A 14,552-nucleotide genomic window follows, 5' to 3' on the forward strand; every position below is an offset into this window, starting at 1 on the left:
CATGCAGAGGTCCGGGAGGTGGCATGCAGAGGGGCATAGGCCACGAGGAGCATGCAGAGGCCTGGGAGGTGCATGCAAAGGGGCTGGAGGTAAAAGCAGAGGTTGGGGAACACTGCACAGCACTAGGGAACTTAGTCCCTAATATTATTACCTTTACATGTTCCAGAAACCTTGAGCACTGTCCTCGTGAGATTCCCCGCTGGAATAACATGAAAATAGTCCACGCTCTCCAATCCCACAATACGTGGTCGATACTGCAGGGGCACTCGCTGCTTTCCTTGGGCGGGAACGACCCCACAGACCACTTCACAAGAAAAGTTACGGTCCACTTGGGAAGAGCGTTTCTCTTGTTCAATACGGAATGGAGAATCTACCTACAGGTGCAAGGATGTAAGATGATCACAGCACATGACATACAAAATGCCATAAAAAGCGATCAATGTCGTATTTACCCCCAAATGGTGACACAAATCAATTTTTTTTTTTTTTACAACATTCAGAAAATTTTTTAGCACCAAAAATAGTAAAACATAAAACGACACAAGTTTGGGATCGCTGTAATCATACTGAGCTTGGAGAATTATGTTTCCAGGTTGTTTTCACCAAATAATGAATGTCATAAAAACAGAAAACAATAGAATGGCTTTTTTTTTAGCATTTCACACAACTCACAACTTGGAATTTTGTCCCAATTTTCAGTACATTATATAGTTGTCAATTTATTCCTACATTTCCAGCGGGAATATTAGAGGGACAGTAAAGTATGGTAGAGAAGTTATTTAGAATTGATCATATTTATCTTAGGGGTTTACAAAGAAGGACTCAGATACGACACTTCTAGACTACAGAACGTACCATAGATAGGTTGTGTATTTCAATGACTTTTTCCACTACTGTGCTCACTCCTACAGATCCAAAATCCAGAAGTGGTCCTTCATCTTCCTTCTTTTCACAGGATATATCTGGCACCGTCACTAGGAGATGGGGATACTTTGCTACGACACGAAACATACTAAAGTTAGTTACCTGTATTCATGAAAAAATATTCTGGGTCCCAATATATCAGGTCCCCCCGAACAATCATGTGACATCTAGAACAGAGAGTCCTCCAGAGACAAAGATCCAGCAGCTTCAACGTGATGTCACTGACAGACAGAGACCTTTCAATCTATGAGTCTACGAATCTGCTTGGATTAGTGGCCGCTAGACAGAACCACCTCTTACCTGCCGAAATCCTTGTCTCTTCTCTTGATTAGCCGGGTCTGGCGTGATATCATGTGTGTCACTCCATAGCTATGATGTCGACAGGCCGGCTAATCAAAAGAGGAGTTGTGGATGGTGGCAGGTAAGAGGTGGTTTGCAGGGCTACCGTCCAGCGGCCACGGGATACCGACCTCTCCAACTAGAATACATACTCAGCACAGAAGCAAGCTTAAAGGGGTGGTCCGACAGTTATCGATGGGTTCCAACACTCGGCAGCCTGACAAATCAGCTGTTTTAAGCTCTGGTAGCGGCAGGTTGTAAAGAGTGGTTGGTGCCGGACAGCACAGATCAGTACGCTGGGTTGTGGTTATTCTCTGGTACCTGTAAATCAGCTTCCATTGAAGTAACAGCAATCAAAGCTGCGGTACCGAGAATGGCCATTGCACAATATATGAAGTGGTGCAGTCGGTCACCATCCACAGAGTACTGAGCCACCATTGGAGGTGAAAACAGCTGATCAGTGGAGGCGCTGGGTGTCGGACCCCCACCTATCTGATTTACTTTCCTGAGGCTAGGTCATAAATGGAATAAGTCATAAGTTTAGTAAACACCTTTAAGAACCCTTAAACTTTTTTGGTGCCCACTTATACCAAATTCAATCATCTCCAGAAGATTTTTTTTTAAATAGCACCGGGGGTACTCCCATATCATAAAGTGAGAATAAGCCATTAATACACTATTAGTGGAGCCCAACCTCAGGGACACCTACTAATCGGGGGAATGAAGGGGGCATAGTGATGACAACTGCTTTACTATTATCCCCCATACAGCGGCTTGGTGACCCACAAAAGCAGCTGGCACAATTCTCTTACATTGGGCTGACTGACGTTCTCTGCGCCCCCGCCATCAGCTGTGCAAGGAACTGCTGCCAGCCCAATTTAAGTAACGACTCTGCAGCGCCAAATTACGGTAGTGCTGAGACCCCTTTATCAGGATTGTGGGAAGTCCAGGGGGTCAGACTGCACTAATCAAAAAATAATAGTGTATTCCAGCAATATGTCATCAGTAACTGAGATAGGAAGACTCCTTTACAGCAGAAATGCTACTGGTACATCCAGTTTTCTATCTAATATATTGGCGCAGTGCTCTGGCATCAGATTCCTGAATGCAGGAAACACTCTGCTTCTCTTCGTCTTACCGATTGCATTAAACTGGATGATTCTTTTATATTCTTCTCGTTCCCCAAAGTGACACGTTGCAGTTGCGTTATACACAAAAGCAATCTGTGGTTGGAATATGATTCTGGTCCGAATCTCGCACCTGGGATCAATGACGCCGCTGGCCGGCATCAGGAGAAAAGGCTCAGGCACATCCCAAAGGAACCGAGTCTGCAAGTCACTGAGGAGGCAAAGCGTACAACACATGATGGGGCATTCACAATGGAAGTGCACGCTGGCTCAGTGGTTAGCACTGCACACTTTAAACTTTGGGGTACTGGGTTCAAATCCCACCAAGGACAACATCTGCAAGGAGTTTGTATGTTCTCCCTGTGTTTGCGTGGGTTTCCTCCAGTTTCCTTCCACACGCCAAAGACATACTGATAGGGAATTTAGATTGTGAGCCCCATCGGGGACAGTGATGATACTGTATGTAAAGCGCTGTGGAATCAATGGTGCTGTATAAGGAAAGCATAATAATAATAATAATAATATATTTCTAATTGACATGGATATCGTGCTTCACAATGGAGAAAGGGATTCCTTACCTTACATTACGCAGGACAAATGTAGCCTCTGATGTGTCATACACGGCGCAGGTGGGGAGACTGAGGTCTTCAGGGAATAGCAGCGCGTGGTGGGTGAGAGTAGCACATAACGCCACTGAGAAACTGCCATCTTCTGTCTCAAAAGTGATTGCATCTTCGTAATCCCGCTATAAATTTACAACCAATGCAAAATCAGCAAGAATCACCCTTAATGATTGCATAATGATATGTTGTGCCTCGGATCCTCACATGATCCCTGCTTGCTGTCATTGAAAGGAAATAACTTTTTTTATAGCTAGTAGCTGATAACCTGTTCTGACCTAATAATTCACATAGTTGAGGGTTTGTTACAAAAGTCTAGAAAATCCTTTGTGAAATAAATATATCACAAATCTCTCTTCTATGTATGAGACTGGAGTCAAACCACAGTATTGTCAAAAGTGGAAATAAATACAGGGTGGCGATGGAGAATATGCAGTGCAAGTCTATGGGGAGAAGCATAAGATATGGGCAAATTTTCAGCTTCTATAAGTAAACAAGAATCTTCTATACAGCAAGAAGAGATCCTAAGGTCAAATAGGGAGCAGCAGAAAGTGGCAGAAGTTTGTATTCTACAATCACATGCCATTCCTGTGACCACTAGATGGCGGTATAAGACAAGCATCTGAAAAACTTTGGTGTAATTCTGGTAACATGAGAGCTACCTAAATAATCCCCCGATCAGGAGTCTATGGGAGAGCAAGTAATACCTTCTCCAGGGGGCAGAATGTGATCGGCAAAGTAAAGGACGTTCCTGCCCTCAGTGTGACCGTCTGTGGGAACAGAGTCTTGAAGAAGGTGGTGACGGGAGGACTGCAAGACAGATCAATACAGCCGATTATTAGCCTTTGTATATCTGAGGGTATACAGGAGTTATAGATTGAGGTGATCCAATCCTCTGACTGAGGACCAAGCTTCAATATTTGGGCAGCCCAAAACTACCACCCCGGTACCCCGAGTGTAGCTTGAATGTACGTCTACCCAAATTCTGGGTGTTACAGGTGTCAGTTTTTTAACACCCTGAATCTTTTCATTACAATCATTTGCAATCCCAAGTTTCAAAGTGACATAGTTCAGGGGTCCCAGCTCTGCACGGATGCATTCCTGGGGGGGACCCAAATGGAGATCATTATTCTGTAGGAATGTGGTTCAGTCTAGGATACAGTAAGGCTGTGTGCCCACGATGCGTTTTGTTAAGCGTTTCCGCAGCATTTGAGCCGGATCAGACGCTGCAGAAATGCTTAAAAGATCCATCAAATTAATTTGCATGCGTTTTTGGCTTTTTGTGCCAATGCATGCGTTTTTAACCGCTCAGGAATCGCTTAGCGGCTAAAAACGCAGCATGCTCATTAATTTCCGCATTGCTCAGCGTTTTTAGCCATCCCCAATGTTCCCAGAAATCGCGTGTCAAAAAACGCGTAAAAAATCGCGCAAAAAAACGCACGGAAAAAGACGTGCATTTTCAGGGAAAGGGGATCCTTTTCCTGAGCGTTTAAAAACGCTAGCGTGGGCACATAGCCTCAAACATGTTTGAGACAAATACCCCAAACCGCATTGGAAAGTGGTCTTCAGGGGGTGAAGAAAGTTTGGCACAATATATGGTGGAAGTGAAAATCTGTAACAGGATATCTGGACCGTAAAATATGGTGGTCTTCTCATAAAGGTGGTCTTCTGGAGAGGCTTCACAGTAAGTATATAGATTATCCCCTAGTTGTGGTAACATGCAGGTGCAGTTCTGTATGGGGGGGGTCAGTGCTCAGAGATAAAGGAAAGAAGCATCAGACCCTCATCAAGATCCCCTGGACAGATGAAAAATGTCTGATCAATGGGGTCCGACTTCTGGGTCCATAACAATCACAAGGACAGAGATCACAAATTCACTGTGTAAATGGAGCAGCTGTCAGCATCTGCGACCACCGTTCCATTCACGGTCTATAGGAGTGGTGGTCGCACATGCTCCCTTCTGCACCATTCACATAGGGGACGCTAATCTCGGGAACACAGCAGCTGGACCCCCAACGGTCAAACATTTATCATGTATACTGAGCAAGGTGATAAATAATGTTTTTGGGATACCCCCTTTACAGGGGTCTTCCCATATATAACACTCATCACCTAATGATGGGATATGTGATGTCTGTCCCATGGGGGCCCCACTATGGGACCTTCAGAAATTACCTTAACAGTGGTTCTGATTCATGATCACATTGAATCAACATTTGTATAGGGAGGCGATGGAGTATACGCAGTGCAAGTTTATGTATGGGGTTACAGACAAATGCAATGACACTATCCCCGTCCTAGTGATCAGTGGGGGTACAAACAGTGGGGCCCCCCAGGAATTAGACACTTATCACCTATCCTGTACATAAGTGATGCATTTCTGTTGTGGGAATATCTTTATAATACTATAATTGTACGGTAAGTCCAGAAGGGACTAAGTCACAAAATGGGTAAAATTTGCTTGGATTTGGTTTCATCTAATTGGAGTTGTTTGGCAGCAAATGAGCAGAGAGAATACACAAGAAACCGAGGGGAATGCAGAGCTGTAGGGTTTCCTCCTCCCAATACAAAACACTCAAAGTATTAACCTCACCATGTGCCAAATACCACGTCCCAGGCTAAGTGGCTTATTGGGGTCCCCCTGACCCCCTGTTCCCTTTACCTTCCTGTCATCACCTGAATTTTATCTTCCGCTTCCTCAGTCGGACATTTTTCAGGGTAAGATTCTTGGTGCTTTCCTTTCCTAGTTCCCAGTTCTGCCATTGTAGATGTTTGCAAACCTCGAACCCCAAGATATTGTCCTTCTCTTTCACCTTCCTGCGTATAACAGAGCAGGGCTGAGCCTCCGAGGAGACATGTCTCTGTAATACACATGTGGCCGGAGTTGGGTCACAGGCTGTCCTTACATAGGACTGCTCCTGGGCGCTGTGGATGGCTTATACACTCACCAGCTTAATTGAGGGGCTCTGTCCCCCAAATGGACTGGAGTCCAAAGGTCTCATGTGAACTGGTCCAAGCATCGTACCCCAAATTCTGAAGTGAACACAGCTCCTTGTGAAACGTGAGCCTGCGGAGCAGAGAAAAGAAACAAAGAAAATGGTTCAGGCAGAATATAAACACTGGATAAAGATGCATAGCCTTCTTCAGAAATTGTGCCAAAAGGGGTCTCATCTCCTGCCACTGTGAATGGGGGAAGACAGCAAATGTTCTTGTGTCTCCACATTCATCTATGGGAGTTCATATAACGCCATGTGAGCGCAGCCGGGTAGGGCGGTGAATACAGAGCTGAGCTCGAGCAGCGGCACAAGGAGAACGACTTTATCTGTCAGACATTAAAGTAGTTTCTGGTTCTGGAAAACCCTGGTCCTCCGGCTGTAAATTGATTAAAAAAAAATACTCCCCCTCACCAGGTCCAGCTTGCAAGCACTGCAGCCAATCAGTGATCTCAGTGGCTCTGTGGTCTATCCAGGCAGAACCGCTGAGCTCAGTCATTAGCTGCAGCGCTGTCAACATCTCTGCACTGCAGCCAATACTGGACACCGGGAGCAGCAGCAGCGACTCAGCGCCGGACCCCCTATACCTCTGACTGGAGGGACCCCTATACATCTGACTGGAGGGACCCCTATACCACTGACTGGAGAGACACCTATACCTCTGACTGGAGGGACACCTATACCTCTGACTGGAGGGACCCCTATACCACCGACTGGAGGGACCCCTATACCACTGACTGGAGGGACACCTATACCTCTGACTGGAGGGACCCCTATACCACCGACTGGAGGGACCCCTATACCACTGACTGGAGGGACACCTATACCTCTGAATGGAGGGACCCCTATACCACTGACTGGAGGGACCCCTATACATCTGACTGGAGGGACCCCTATACCACTGACTGGAGGGACCCCTATACCTCTGACTGGAGGGACCCCTATACCTCTGATTGGAGGGACCCCTATACCACTGACTGGAGGGACCCCTATACCTCTGACTGGAGGGACCCTATACCACTGACTGGAGGGACCCCTATACCTCTGACTGGAGGGACCCCTATACCACTGACTGGAGGGACCCCTATACCACTGACTGGAGGGACACCTATACCTCTGAATGGAGGGACCCCTATACATCTGACTGGAGGGACCCCTATACCACTGACTGGAGGGACCCCTTTACCTCTGACTGGAGGGACCCCTATACCTCTGATTGGAGGGACCCCTATACCACTGACTGGAGGGACCCCTATACCTCTGACTGGAGGGACCCTATACCACTGACTGGAGGGACCCCTATACCTCTGACTGGAGGGACCCCTATACCACTGACTGGAGGGACCCTATACCACTGACTGGAGGGACCCCTATACCACTGACTGGAGGGACCCCTATACCACTGACTGGAGGGACCCTATACCACTGACTGGAGGGACCCCTATACCACTGACTGGAGGGACCCCTATACCACTGACTGGAGGGACCCCTATACCACTGACTGGAGGGACCCTATACCACTGACTGGAGGGACCCCTATACCTCTGACTGGAAGGATCCCTATACCACTGACTGGAGGGACCCTTATACCACTGATTGGAGGGACCCTTATACCACTGATTGGAGGGACCCCTATACCTCTGACTGGAGGGACCACTATACCTCTGATTGGAGGGACCCCTATACCTCTGACTGGAGGGACCCCTATACCTCTGATTGGAGGGACCCCTATACCTCTGACTGGAGGGACCCCTATACCTCTGATTGGAGGGACCCCTATACCTCTGACTGGAGGGACCCCTATACCACTGACTGGAGGGACCCCTATACCACTGACTGGAGGGACCCCTATACCTCTGACTGGAGGGACCCCATACCTCTGATTGGAGGGACCCCTATACCTGTGACTGGAGGGACCCGTATATATCTGACTGGAGGGACCCCTATACCACTGACTGGAGGGGCCCCTATACCTCTGATTGGAGGGACCCCTATACCTCTGATTGGAGGGACCCCTATACCTGACTGGAGGGACCCCTATACCTCTGACTGGAGGGACCCCTATACCACTGACTGGAGGGACCCCTATACCTCTGACTGGAGGGACCCCTATACCACTGACTGGAGGGACCCTATACCACTGACTGGAGGGACCCCTATACCTCTGACTGGAGGGACCCGTATATATCTGACTGGAGGGACCCCTATACCACTGACTGGAGGGACCCCTATACCACTGACTGGAGGGACCCCTATACCACTGACTGGAGGGACCCTTATACCACTGACTGGAGGGACCCTTATACCACTGATTGGAGGGACCCCTATATCTCTGACTGGAGGGACCCCTATACCTCTGATTGGAGGGACCCCTATACCTCTGACTGGAGGGACCCCTATACCTCTGATTGGAGGGACCCCTATACCTCTGACTGGAGGGACCCCTATACCTCTGATTGGAGGGACCCCTTTACCTCTGACTGGAGGGACCCCTATACCACTGACTGGAGGGACCCCTATTCCTCTGACTGGAGGGACCCCTATACCTCTGATTGGAGGGACCCCTATACCTCTGATTGGAGGGACCCCTATACCTGACTGGAGGGACCCCTATACCTCTGACTGGAGGGACCCCTATACCACTGACTGGAGGGACCCCTATACCTCTGACTGGAGGGACCCTATACCACTGACTGGAGGGACCCCTATACCTCTGACTGGAGGGACCCGTATATATCTGACTGGAGGGACCCCTATACCTCTGACTGGAGGGACCCCTATACCTCTGACTGGAGGGACCCGTATATATCTGACTGGAGGGACCCCTATACCACTGACTGGAGGGACCCCTATACCTCTGACTGGAGGGACCCCCATACCTCTGACTGGAGGGACCCATATATATCTGACTGGAGGGACCCCTATACCTCTGACTGGAGGGACCCCCATACCTCTGACTGGAGGGACCCGTATATACAGTCATATGTAAAAGTTTGGGCACCCCTATTAATGTTAACCTTTTTTCTTTATAACAATTTTGGTTTTTGCAACAGGTATTTCAGTTTCATATATCTAATAACTGATGGACTCAGTTATATTTCTGGATTCAAATGAGGTTTATTGTACTAACAGAAAATGTGCAATCTGCCTTTAAACAAAATTTCACCGGTGCAAAAGTATGGGCACCCTTATCATTTTCTTGATTTGAACACTCCTAACTACTTTTTACTGACTTCCTGAAGCACTAAATTGGTTTTGTAACCTCATTGAGCTTTGATCTTCATAGCCAGGTGTATCAAATCATGAGAAAAGGTATTTAAAGTGGCCACTTGCAAGTAGTTCTCCTATTTGATTCTCCTATGAAGAGTGGCATCATGGGCTCCTCAAAACAACTCTCAAATGATCTGAAAACAAAGATTATTCAACATAGCTTTTCAGGGGAAGGATACAAAAAGTTGTCTCAGAGATTTAACCTGTCAGTTTCCACTGTGAGGAACATAGTAAGGAAATGGAAGAACACAGGTACAGTTCTTGTTAAGCCCAGAAGTGGCAGGCCAAGAAAAATATCAGAAAGGCAGAGAAGAAGAATGGTGAGAACAGTCAAGGACAATCCACAGACCACCTCCAAAGACCTGCAGCATCATCTTGCTGCAGATGGTGTCACTGTGCATCGGTCAACAATACAGCGCACTTTGCACAAGGAGAAGCTGTATCGGAGAGTGATGTGAAAGAAGCCGTTTCTGCAAGCACACCACAAACAGAGTCGCCTGAGGTATGCAAAAGCACATTTGGACAAGCCAGTTACATTTTGGAAGAAGGTCCTGTGGACTGATGAAACAAAGATTGAGTTGTTTGGTCATACAAAAAGGCGTTATGCATGTGCTGTATTGTTGACCGATGCACAGTTACACCATCTGCAGCAAGATGATGCTGCAGGTCTTTGGAGGTGGTCTGTGGATTGTCCTTGACTTTTCTCACCATTCTTCTTCTCTGCCTTTCTGATATTTTTCTTGGCCTGCCACTTCTGGGCTTAACAAGAACTGTACCTGTGTTCTTCCATTTCCTTACTATGTTCCTCACAGTGGAAACTGACAGGTTAAATCTCTGAGACAACTTTTTGTATCCTTCCCCTGAAAAGCTATGTTGAATAATCTTTGTTTTCAGATCATTTGAGAGTTGTTTTGAGGGGCCCATGATGCCACTCTTCATAGGAGAATCAAATAGGAGAACTACTTGCAAGTGGCCACTTTAAATACCTTTTCTCATGATTTGATACACCTGGCTATGAAGTTCAAAGCTCAATGAGGTTACAAAACCAATTTAGTGCTTCAGGAAGTCAGTAAAAAGTAGTTAGGAGTGTTCAAATCAAGAAAATGATAAGGGTGCCCATACTTTTGCACCGGTCAAATTTTGTTTAAATGCAGATTGCACATTTTCTGTTAGTACAATAAACCTCATTTGAATCCAGAAATATAACTGAGTCCATCAGTTATTAGATATATAAAACTGAAATAGCTGTTGCAAAAACCAAAATTGTTATAAAGAAAAAAGGTTAACATTAATAGGGGTGCCCAAACTTTTACATATGACTGTATCTGACTGGAGGGACCCCTATACCACTGACTGGAGGGATCCCTATACCACTGACTGGAGGGACCCCTATACCTCTGATTGGAGGGACCCCTATACCTCTGATTGGAGGGACCCCTATACCACTGACTGGAGGGACCCCATACCTCTGACTGGAGGGACCCCCATACCTCTGACTGGAGGGACCCGTATATATCTGACTGGAGGGACCCCCATACCTCTGACTGGAGGGACCCCCATACCTCTGACTGGAGGGACCCCCATACCTCTGACTGGAGGGACCCCTATACCTCTGACTGGAGGGACCCCTATACCTCTGACTGGAGGGACCCGTATATATCTGACTGGAGGGACCCCTATACCACTGACTGGAGGGACCCCTATACCTCTGACTGGAGGGACCCCCTTACCTCTGACTGGAGGGACCCGTATATATCTGACTGGAGGGACCCCTATACCTCTGATTGGAGGGACCCCTATACCACTGACTGGAGGGACCCCATACCTCTGACTGGAGGGACCCCCATACCTCTGACTGGAGGGACCCGTATATATCTGACTGGAGGGACCCCTATACCTCTGACTGGAGGGACCCCCATACCTCTGACTGGAGGGACCCCTATACCACTGACTGGAGGGACCCCTATACCTCTGACTGGAGGGACCCCCATACCTCTGACTGGAGGGACCCGTATATATCTGACTGGAGGGACCCCTATACCACTGACTGGAGGGACCCCTATACCTGACTGGAGGGACCCCCTTACCTCTGACTGGAGGGACCCGTATATATCTGACTGGAGGGACCCCTATACCAGACTGGAGGGACCCCTATACCTCTGATTGGAGGGACCCCCATACCTCTGACTGGAGGGACCCGTATATATCTGACTGGAGGGACCCCTATACCTCTGACTGGAGGGACCCCCATACGTCTGACTGGAGGGACCCCTATACCACTGACTGGAGGGACCTCTATACCACTGACTGGAGGGACCCCATACCTCTGACTGGAGGGAACCCCATACCTCTGACTGGAGGGACCCGTATATATCTGACTGGAGGGACCCCTATACCTCTGACTGGAGGGACCCCCATACCTCTGACTGGAGGGACCCCATACCTCTGACTGGAGGGACCCCTATACCACTGACTGGAGGGACCCCTATACCTCTGACTGGAGGGACCCCCATACGTCTGACTGGAGGGACCCCTATACCACTGACTGGAGGGACCTCTATACCACTGACTGGAGGGACCCCATACCTCTGACTGGAGGGACCCCCATACCTCTGACTGGAGGGACCCATATATATCTGACTGGAGGGACCCCTATACCTCTGACTGGAGGGACCCCATACCTCTGACTGGAGGGACCCCTATACCACTGACTGGAGGGACCCCTATACCACTGACTGGAGGGATCCCTATACCACTGACTGGAGGGACCCCTATACCACTGACTGGAGGGACCCCTATACCTCTGATTGGAGGGACCCCTATACCACTGACTGGAGGGACCCCATACCTCTGACTGGAGGGACCCCCATACCTCTGACTGGAGGGACCCGTATATATCTGACTGGAGGGACCCCTATACCTCTGACTGGAGGGACCCCTATACCTCTGACTGGAGGGACCCCCATACCTCTGACTGGAGGGACCCCTATACCACTGACTGGAGGGACCCCTATACCTCTGACTGGAGGGACCCCTATACCTCTGACTGGAGGGACCCGTATACCACTGACTGGAGGGACCCCTATACCTCTGACTGGAGGGACCCCCATACCTCTGACTGGAGGGACCCATATATATCTGACTGGAGGGACCCCTATACCTCTGACTGGAGGGACCCCCATACCTCTGACTGGAGGGACCCCTATACCTCTGACTGGAGGGACCCCTATACCTGACTGGAGGGACCCCTATACCACTGACTGGAGGGACCCCTATACCACTGACTGGAGGGACCCCTATACCTCTGACTGGAGGGACCCGTATATATCTGACTGGAGGGACCCCTATACCACTGACTGGAGGGACCCCTATACCTGACTGGAGGGACCCCCATACCTCTGACTGGAGGGACCCATATATATCTGACTGGAGGGACCCCTATACCTCTGACTGGAGGGACCCCCATACCTCTGACTGGAGGGACCCCTATACCACTGACTGGAGGGACCCCTATACCTGACTGGAGGGACCCCCATACCTCTGACTGGAGGGACCCATATATATCTGACTGGAGGGACCCCTATACCTCTGACTGGAGGGACCCCCATACCTCTGACTGGAGGGACCCGTATATATCTGACTGGAGGGACCCCTATACCACTGACTGGAGGGACCCCTATACCTCTGATTGGAGGGACCCCTATACCACTGACTGGAGGGACCCGTATATATCTGACTGGAGGGACCCCTATACCTCTGACTGGAGGGACCCCTATACCTCTGACTGGAGGGACCCCTATACCACTGACTGGAGGGACCCCTATACCTCTGACTGGAGGGACCCGTATATATCTGACTGGAGGGACCCCTATACCACTGACTGGAGGGACCCCTATACCACTGACTGGAGGGACCCCCATACCTCTGACTGGAGGGACCCCTATACCTCTGACTGGAGGGACCCCTATACCACTGACTGGAGGGACCCCTATACCTCTGACTGGAGGGACCCGTATATATCTGACTGGAGGGACCCCTATACCACTGACTGGAGGGACCCCTATACCACTGACTGGAGGGACCCCTATACCACTGACTGGAGGGACCCCCATACCTCTGACTGGAGGGACCCCTATACCTCTGACTGGAGGGACCCCTATACCTCTGACTGGAGGGACCCGTATATATCTGACTGGAGGGACCCCTATACCTCTGATTGGAGGGACCCCTATACCTCTGACTGGAGGGACCCCTATACCACTGACTGGAGGGACCCCTATACCTCTGATTGGAGGGACCCCTATACCACTGACTGGAGGGACCCCTATACCTCTGATTGGAGGGACCCCTATACCACTGACTGGAGGGACCCCTATACCTCTGACTGGAGGGACCCCTATACCACTGACTGGAGGGACCCCTATACCTCTGACTGGAGGGACCCCTATACCTCTGATTGGAGGGACCCCTATACCACTGACTGGAGGGACCCCTATACCTCTGACTGGAGGGACCCGTATATATCTGACTGGAGGGACCCCTATACCTCTGATTGGAGGGACCCCTATACCTCTGACTGGAGGGACCCCTATACCACTGACTGGAGGGACCCCTATACCTCTGATTGGAGGGACCCCTATACCACTGACTGGAGGGACCCCTATACCTCTGATTGGAGGGACCCCTATACCACTTACTGGAGGGACCCCTATACCACTGACTGGAGGGACCCCTATACCACTGACTGGAGGGACCCCTATACCTCTGACTGGAGGGACCCGTATATATCTGACTGGAGGGACCCCTATACCTCTGATTGGAGGGACCCCTATACCACTGACTGGAGGGACCCCTATACCTCTACAGGGGGACTTCTGCCGCCATATTGTAAATTTAAAGGGACAGACCGACTAAAATGCACTAATGACCGGTCAATAAGGGGTGTGTGATTACTAGGACCCCAATACTAACCAGGGCTGATTTATCTAACCAGGCAGGGCACAGGAAGGATACAGCTCCGGGGCCAGTAGTGACGTCACATGTGGTGTTTATCTCTTGTATAAACCCCCCACAAGCCATTAACACCTGGTCAGATGCTGCAGACATCTGTATCAGCCGCGGTTCTGGTGACTTTCTGTCCTCACGGCTCTCGCGTCCTGCTGGCAGCCATGATCCGTCTCCTAGGTAACGGGACGCGGCTCTGTGTGGCGGTGCACAGTGTTGCTTGGCAACCACGGCAGCCGCGCGGGGTCAAATCTGTGAGAAGGCGAAGCAGTAAA

The 14,552-nt window shown here is 49.5% G+C and overlaps 1 protein-coding gene across 2 annotated transcripts in view; it reads right to left on the minus strand.

Moving 5' to 3' along the window:
- CFAP65 (cilia and flagella associated protein 65) overlaps window positions 1-6,077 on the minus strand; it is a 57,754-nt gene extending 51,677 nt beyond the window's left edge. For both annotated transcript variants that reach the window (XM_073545422.1, XM_073545421.1), the window contains exons 1-7: window positions 5,959-6,077; window positions 5,687-5,871; window positions 3,718-3,820; window positions 2,969-3,135; window positions 2,402-2,601; window positions 856-995; window positions 152-374 (exon numbers count right to left, since the gene is read on the minus strand). In XM_073545422.1, coding sequence (XP_073401523.1) covers window positions 152-374; window positions 856-995; window positions 2,402-2,601; window positions 2,969-3,135; window positions 3,718-3,820; window positions 5,687-5,871; window positions 5,959-6,030 — 1,090 coding nt within the window. In that variant the 5' untranslated portion in view covers window positions 6,031-6,077. The remainder of the gene's footprint in view (window positions 1-151; window positions 375-855; window positions 996-2,401; window positions 2,602-2,968; window positions 3,136-3,717; window positions 3,821-5,686; window positions 5,872-5,958) is intronic.
- Between the last annotated feature and the right edge of the window lie 8,475 nt (window positions 6,078-14,552).

The sequence above is a fragment of the Dendrobates tinctorius genome, unplaced genomic scaffold (assembly GCF_039654945.1).
Source record: "Dendrobates tinctorius isolate UK_male_01 unplaced genomic scaffold, ASM3965494v1 ptg000143l, whole genome shotgun sequence".
NCBI lineage: Eukaryota > Metazoa > Chordata > Amphibia > Anura > Dendrobatidae > Dendrobates > Dendrobates tinctorius.